Here is a 7,979-nt window from a genome sequence, read left to right on the forward strand (position 1 = left end):
AAATTGTTGTTTTTTTATGTTTTATACACAGTAAATTTCCCCACTTTGAAGCTCCAGCTGGTCAGAAGGAGGGATCTGTGTTGTTTAAGTTAAAATGTTTCAAAATATACACACTAAAAGACACTACTGTGAAGGTGTTCTGCTTGTGAATAGTTACAGAAGTACTGATAATCTTAATGTGAAATTTCTTTTGTAAGAAACTGTATTCCGAATGTTCTACTAAGCAAAACTTGAGAAGCTGAGGTCATGCATTATTTTATGCACTAAATATTGATACTGTCCAGCTTATTGCCACGGTTTGGATATGGCTTGTGAAAACGTTTTAATATGTATACGGTTTAAAAAAAAAAAAAAAAAATGTACTGTAAAGGTGTTGTATGCAGGACTTTAAAAAGTTGAGGTCATGCATTCTTCTATGCACTAAATATGGATGTTCTTGACTGTTCATACTGTCCAGCTCATTGCCACTGTTTGGATATGGTAATGATTTAATAAATGTTGGAATTTGATGTCTTTATTTTTTTATTATTATTATTATTATTATTATTATTATTATACTAATTTTTTAAGCAGTTACAATTTTCAAAACAAAGAAAGGGTGAATTGGTCAAAATTGAAAAAATAGAGTACATAAATTATTTTTTAAATTATTTAAATGTTACTTATTTTAATTAAGTCTAGTGTGTTTAATATGCTGATGTTTTTTACACTGATTTTACTCAATTTCTTGGCTTTTTCTGCAAACGCAACTTAATATTTTTGCATACATCGAAATGCATATTATTAAGTTCTCCTTACTCAAAATACCAATGAATTCACTAAACTTATAAAAAGTGGTTGGAAAATGTTGCCTTATTTTTTTTTGAGTTAGATCTAGGCAACAGTTTTTACAGTGTGTACACCAGACAGGTTTGGCTAAATGAATGCAGTCATGCTCATAACTTATTTAGCTTTTTGAAACAATGGGGACAGATCCAGCATGGACAGTTACGGGAGTGAGGGATGAGGAAGTAAGGAAACATGAGAACACCTGGGCACACATGGAGAACTCTGTCAAGCAGCCATATTAGGAAAAGTGAACATCTTTTGTTCTACATAGTTGTCCTCAGTCTCATCTGCTTAACTTGATCATGGAGGCATCAACATTTAATTGAGATGATAGATTAACAGTGAAAACTCATCATAGCTTAATTTAACATCAGTATTCCTAATTACACTTCATGTTTACTTCTCCTGATATTTACCTCCTATAACAAGGTCCATAGGGTCATCTCAATAAATAAACATGTTCTATTATATTATAATATATATATATATATATATATATATATATGTGTGTGTGTGTGTGTGTGTGTGTGTGTGTGTGTGTGTGTTTTATATTATACTGAATATTATTGTATGATATATATGATATATATATATATATATATATATATACATATATATATATATATATATATATATATGTATATATATATATATTATACTGAATTGCCTGTGAGGGTGACAAAAATACAATGTCCTTACGTGTTTATCAAAGTGTTATTTACTGCTTTTTTTTGTGTTGGAATAAATGTGAAATATTTAACTACAAAGTAGTAATGCGTGTTTAATACTTTACTTTTTTGTTGCATTAAATCATACTGGGATGTTTACTGAAATTGATTGGATGGCCCGACCTAGAAAATGTTCCACCAGCCACCACTGGATGAGACTCTTCTTAAGTTAAGAACCAACAAAGCTGAAGTAGGGGCCGCTAAACATGTGTTCACTGTTTGCTAAAATAGGACATCCAATCTGATTGGCTGATCAAACACAGTCTTCTCTGTGAGGAGGGAAGAACATACAGAGATCCACTTCATTCATCACAGCATTTGAAGCACGATGACGCCTCCAAACTTGGCGTTGTATATCACATTTATGTTCTTGATGAATATGGGTAAGTTGTGTTTTGTTATTGCCTGTTTGCTTTAAACTGTGTCTGCTTGTGACATGTTTTCATGCATCTTTCCATACTAGCATTTAATTACTTGTGTATATGCTTGCCTCCTCAGCTGCTATGGCAACTTTAAATCAATCCTTGTTATATTTTCAATCGGATGATGTGGGGGGAAAAGTGACTCTGCCGTGCGTCTGTGATGATGCAGCGGTGGTTTTTTACTGGTATAAGCAAACTCTGGGACAGAAACCAAAGCTGATGTCTACATTATATAGGTTTAACCATAATGGCACCTTCCATAATGAATTTAAGAACAATCCACGTTTCTCACTGGATACTGAAAGCGGTGAAAGTCACATGAAGATTTCAGATCTGCAGATTTCAGACTCAGCCACTTATTACTGCATTGGGACTAATTTGATTGACTTTAAATTTTGCGACGGCGCTACTGTCAGTGTGAAGGGTTCAGGTTTGAACGTCCCAACTTTGGTCCACCAGTCTGCATCTGAGACCATCCAACCAGGAGGCTCTGTGACTCTGAACTGTACAGTTCACACTGGGACCTGTGATGGACAACACAGTGTTTACTGGTTCAAAGAACACATTTCTTATCGTTTGTCGTACCTTAAATTTTGTTTGTGTGAAAGTCCCGGAAAAAGCAAGCAAGTGCACAACGAGTGTGTCATTATGTAAATTCACTCAGTGAGAATATTATTCTGTATACTTTATTCTTGTTTTATGTTCAATGACATTCCAGCTTCATCACAGAAAACAGGCCGCACCTTTCACAGTCAGTATCTTTTCACAGTGTTGTGGTCGTCAGATGAGACATTTCTATAAATTCTCTATAAAAGAGTCCAGTGCCTCTTAAAGACCCCGCGCTCTCCTTGTGTTTGTGTACCGGTGCTTTCAAGCAGGATGTCCTCATTTTGTTGTAAGTGACTTTGTGTAGCTCCACCACTAAGACTTTCAGTGGATCACAGGGACTTATGTTTGTGATCAAACTAGTTCAGTGATGTTCCACAACAGTGTGTTTCTCTGTGTTTAACCACACACACCGGTTGTGGGTAAAAAACACACAGGTTATGTTGCGCTGTGGTTAGAAAAACCTGAACAAAGTTTAAGGGTTAATAAGACAATAGATTCAAAGGATTTTCACTGCTGGGTCTGTGCAGCTAATTTGCAGTTCACTGTGTAACGCCTCATGCTGACTGTTTAAGTTCCATCATCTGTTAGCTCTGTTAGCCAAACACACCGTAGAATTCCAACCAGCTGCTAACAGCTAACTAGCTCTCCTCCTACCGACATAATAAGAAAAGTAACGTCATAAGAAAAGTAGGGAGGAGTCAGCAGTAGTCAATTTTCAAAAAGTGTGAATCACCTCAACCACACAAGGTCGATGAGCATTCAGTCATAAATGAGCACGACAAATATTAGGCTGGTGGGTTGAGCAGTATAAAAAAATGAGCTGTGGACAGACAGACACAAAGATGCATAATCTCCATCTACAAACAGTAGCTTTGTCAAAGTTGTTTTATTTAGAAAATTGTAATACAATCAAACAACAAAATGTGTGTAAAAAAGCTAGTGATAGCATACGGGGTGACCGTGGCTAAGTGGAGAGCAGGGCCGCCTTACAATCAGAGAGTTGGCGGTTCGATCCCCATCATGTCAATGTGTCCTTGAGCAAGACACTTGACCCCAAAATTGCTCCCGTAGCTGCGTCTACCGTGTGTAGATAGATATTGAATTGTAAGTCGCTTTGGATAAAAGCATCTGCTAAATGCCTGTAATGTAATAGATTTTACAAAGATTTTGAGCTAAACTCTGCATTTAAGACTTCACCAGCTCTTACCGATGTAAACCAGGAGACAAATAGTTACTAAGAACAAGAGAATCACAGTTCTAATGATGGAGAGCCAGACTAAGGTCGTCATCTGTACCATTTGGTCTTTTCCATCCACGTTGACGAGCAGCTCGCTTCCATTACCGAACAGCACCTCCCCGCAGGAGGCCACGGCACAGTAATAGGTTCCAGCATCTGAGGAGCTCAGGTTCACCTTCTGCAAATGGTAGACGCAGCTCTGCGAAGGATACCCCGGTGGTGTGGAAACATGTTTACACTGATCCCCGCGTGTCTGAAGGACGCCTTGGCGAGATCCGTGTCGGAACCAGTAAACACTGTGTTCTCCATCACAGGTCCCAGAGTGTATGGTACAGTTGAAAGTCACAGTGCCTCCTGGCTGGATGGTCTCAGACACTGGCCACTGGACTATTCCTTTGAGGTTGGCTCCTACAATCCACAGAAAATGAGGCTTTATTTGTATTTCATTTTTGGAGACATAAAGTGTAAGTAGGGCCTTTCATTTTTCTTTTTTTTTCTTTTTAAAAAAAGGGGTTTAATATGAGAATTAGCCTCTTTTTTATCCAGTTTATTTTCCGTGAAAATATATGAAAACTTCTTAGGAACAGCATATTTTGGTTCGACAAGTGTTGATTGTAAAGACAAATATCAAGTGTTACATGATGATATGTTACATATGATTGTTTAACAACTATAAACAAATTAACAGTGACAATTTAGCAAACACATGAGGTGATTGAAAAAAACTTAAATCAGATGATTTGCTACCTCTGCCTTTTATCTAAAGTAAAAGTCAATGAAATAACAGCACGATACCTTTGACGCTTAGAAAGACTCCGTCTCCAAATTCCGCCATGTTGGAGTGTGTGCTTCCACAGAAGTATGTGGCTGAATCTGATAAGCGGACGTCAGAGATGTTTAAATGATTCGTCCCTTCTTTCCTTTGCACAGAGAAACGAGGGTTCTTCTCCAACCAGTGGAAGACTTTGGATGGTTCATCGTACTTGTAAAAATTAGACAGGAGCTCAGGTCCACTTCCTATGGTTTGTCGGTACCAGGAGAAGTGCATTGCCACCTGGGTATTGTAGAAACAATGTAAAACCACATTGTCCCCGATGCTGGCAGATATAACCCCAGAGTCCTGTTTCACTGCTGCCGACTGGATCCCTGCCGACAGGTGAACTAGGTCAAAAAAGAGACAATGTTATAGAAGCATAAACTCACATTTCATTTTTGGCCTTAAACACTCATACACTGAAAATATTTCATACGAAGAGACTCACAGACTCCACAGACGATCATAAACAGGTGCATCTCAGAGGTCTCAAGAACGAAAAGGTTTGATCGACAGAGCAGAAACCAGCTTAGAATGGGGTTACGTTTGATTGGTTGCTAAGAGGGTCAAACTGTGTGACACAGCGTCAGTGGAAAATGAATGAACATATTAGGATTGCAAAACATGTAAAATGCAGTTCTAAGCTTCTCTTCAACGCAGGTTTGACAGTTTACAGAAAGTGAGATTAGAAATTATAACTTCTTCTGAAGCCACACTTGATGATATTGTCAATAATATAATAAAAAATGTTTTTTTCTCTTGTTATATTTCACTTTGAGAGACCCACCAAAAAAGCATAATTTGAGGATATCTCTTCTTATTATGAGAATAGTGTCATTTGTATAAAAATATAATTTTTGATTTGATTTTTCCTTCTTCTTTTTTTTACAGTTAAACTGTTTTATAAAGTGGCTATGAGGTTTCATAAAACAGTATATTTGCTCCAAATATAATTATATTACTTATAATAATACTTAATATAATACAGATTTATTTTATCATTCCAGGACACTTTCAAAGAACCCCTCCAGAAATGTTTTGACGCATACTGTAAAAATTTTACTCTGATATGGATTTCTGAAAAAAAAAAAAGTCCAATTACCTATGGATATAGTTGTGCTTTTTTTCTCTCATAATCTATGAATATGCAGATGTTTTACATTTCAGTGTGTGTTCACTGGAGGTTTCAAGTTTTCACATCACACTACAAAACCAAAAACTAGTCTTGATGTCACAAAATCCTGCTTGTGGGCACACTTCTTACTGTAAGGACTTTAGATTTTAACTGGTTATGAAACAGTCTCAATTGTATACTGGTGCTTCTATATGACCTCTATAAGTAAATGAGACCATCAGCAACAAGTTATCCTTAGTGCTCGTCATCAGCGCCACCGGGTCTGATTCCGGGAGACTGTCAGGCCCTCCTGTGGTAAAATGAGATTCAAAAATAAATCTAAGGTGAGCACAAAGGAACTTCACTCCTAGAGCAGATGAATGTGAAAACAACCTCTTGTGTCAAAATCTGCACATACGTCTTTCTGCAAAGTGAAGCTCAAAAATAGAGCTCAGAGTGTTTACTTCGATGGGAAAGAAAGAGCAGGCCATCTTGGTAGACAGAGACCTGTAGTGCCACCTCGAGGGGACAAGTTGAACTTATGTGGTGAGCAGGAGTCAACTGATGACACAAGAAGAGAGAGAGAATGGTAGTGTGCACATGAACAGTGGCTCCTCTGAACTGATAAAAGCAGCTGTGGGTACTTAACATGTCGTCGGTGTCTGTTCGTTCTACCCATCTTGTCAACGCCTCCGTCGGCCACTTCTTGAATTTGACAGACACAACGCATTGTGGCAATCGGCTGCATCTCTGGCTCCATCATGCTGATCCTTGGTACCCTTGGTGTAATGGGTACTTGCTGTGACAAGGTTAAACGCACAATTGAGAGCTTCACCTTAATAACAGCTTTGCTTCCTTCAGCAGTCTTAGTAAGTAGTACGATTTTCCTGCCATGTTGTTGAATACAGTTACGAACAACAAACAGTTACAAGACGGTCAAAATTGAAATATAACCATTGTAGATTGTAGCAATTGTAGTTCTGTCAATGACATACAATGTGGCCTGTGGCCTCATGTTGTTTGAACATCCTCAGTTTCAATCAGTAAACTGATTTCTTCTTTGCTTTAATCTCAATTGTGCAACACAGCTGGGTTTGTTTCAGCATTTAAAAAGCGAAACTATAGTTTACAATCATATTACTTTAAATGATTCCTTTATTGAACGATTTTTTTGTGTGTGTTTGATACAGTGTGTGACTCTGATTTACAGGATCTGGGCTCAGATGACCTGAACTACGTAGGTCTAAGTTTCCAGGCGAAACCAAAAAGAAGCCGCCGGCCTGCATGTGAGGGAGAGCTGGAGCCAAATGTTGTGTATGCTGCCACCAGATAGACTAAGGGGGCAACTGGAACTCATGCTTTGTCACATGAATCAAATGTGGGTATTTGGTGGAAGGAGCCAGTGGCAACAAATACATTCTGAATAATTATTCTGTATTTGTACGTGTTTCTTTCTGTCTCTCAGTCAAAGGGTCAATACATGTTACTTTGTGTGAGAGGAAAAAAAGAGTGTGATTAATGTGTGATAGAGGAGGAGTCAGAAAGGACACTGACTGGGTTTGTGGAGGGAGGGACGTAAACATCACTCGTTTGACAGGAAGAGACAGCACAGTGTGGTGTGATAGCCACTGAGGTGAGAATCATGTGAAGTCACAGCTCTGTGGAAACAATGAGGGGAAGTTAAAAACAAAATGAAATTAGCTGCAACATTTAGACTTTTGTGAGAAATAGTGGAGAAAGAAAGATAAGTCTGACTTAAAAAAAATCTCAATGCACTGTATTGTATACATGTCCAACGATATCAGCATACCCCACATCTTAATCTGCCAGCAAATATACTCTGTAACTGTAGAGCTGATGCTTTATGATGGTAATCTATTTCTTGTGCTCATGGTCAGATTGCATTGTTTTCCCTGTGTGCCTTTCTGTCTTGCTCTCTGCAAAAAGTGTCCGTCTTCAAATCTGACTTACTCATATGGAGAGTGAGATACCAATCATCACTTCACAGGAAGAGACAGCAGAGTGTGGTCTAAGCACAACTAACACAAATGTCAGGAGGCCTCTAAGGTCAAAGCTTAGTAGCAAAGTATAAAAAGAGAAAACTGCAAACTGACCTGCTTGTTTTGAACAGACTGGAAATTGGTCAAAAACTAAAAAAAGTCTCCATCACAGGAAAGCTTCAGCCATGACAAAAAAACTTCTAATGACTTTCTGTTTTCAAAGACCA

At 37.9% G+C, this 7,979-nt stretch overlaps 2 protein-coding genes and 1 long non-coding RNA gene across 3 annotated transcripts; 2 read left to right on the plus strand and 1 right to left on the minus strand.

Annotated features, from left to right (window-relative positions):
* The first annotated feature begins 1,852 nt into the window (after positions 1–1,852).
* On the plus strand, positions 1,853–2,632 carry LOC137874840 (T cell receptor alpha chain MC.7.G5-like). The gene is made up of 2 exons (XM_068713809.1): positions 1,853–1,939; positions 2,055–2,632. The coding sequence occupies exons 1-2, from the start codon at positions 1,885–1,887 to the stop codon at positions 2,630–2,632; spliced, it is 633 nt and encodes a 210-aa protein (XP_068569910.1). The 5' UTR covers positions 1,853–1,884.
* Positions 2,633–3,780: 1,148 nt separating this feature from the next.
* On the minus strand, positions 3,781–5,117 carry LOC137874842 (uncharacterized). Its single transcript, XM_068713810.1, has 3 exons — positions 5,087–5,117; positions 4,620–4,985; positions 3,781–4,232 (listed from the first exon to the last, which is right to left on the minus strand). The coding sequence occupies exons 1-3, from the start codon at positions 5,115–5,117 to the stop codon at positions 3,781–3,783; spliced, it is 849 nt and encodes a 282-aa protein (XP_068569911.1).
* Positions 5,118–6,437: 1,320 nt separating this feature from the next.
* Positions 6,438–7,182, plus strand: LOC137874949 (uncharacterized). Its single transcript, XR_011103358.1, has 2 exons — positions 6,438–6,621; positions 6,963–7,182. It is a non-coding gene; the product is annotated as an uncharacterized lncRNA (long non-coding RNA).
* The last annotated feature ends 797 nt before the right edge of the window (positions 7,183–7,979 follow it).

Source organism: Cebidichthys violaceus, unplaced genomic scaffold (genome assembly GCF_023349555.1).
Source record: "Cebidichthys violaceus isolate CVI_PGR_0920_01 unplaced genomic scaffold, fCebVio1.0.p SCAF_19, whole genome shotgun sequence".
Taxonomy (NCBI): domain Eukaryota; kingdom Metazoa; phylum Chordata; class Actinopteri; order Perciformes; family Stichaeidae; genus Cebidichthys; species Cebidichthys violaceus.

Coding starts and splice junctions, on each gene's coding strand:
- LOC137874840 (XM_068713809.1), top strand. CDS start 1,885: ATGACGCCTCCAAACTTGGCGTTGTATATCACATTTATGTTCTTGATG. Junction 1,940..2,054: donor TATGTTCTTGATGAATATGG/GTAAGTTGTGTT, acceptor TTGCCTCCTCAG/CTGCTATGGCAACTTTAAAT.
- LOC137874842 (XM_068713810.1), bottom strand. CDS start 5,117: ATGCACCTGTTTATGATCGTCTGTGGAGTCT. Junction 4,986..5,086: donor TATGATCGTCTGTGGAGTCT/GTGAGTCTCTTC, acceptor TTTTTGACCTAG/TTCACCTGTCGGCAGGGATC. Junction 4,233..4,619: donor AGTCTTTCTAAGCGTCAAAG/GTATCGTGCTGT, acceptor TGTGGATTGTAG/GAGCCAACCTCAAAGGAATA.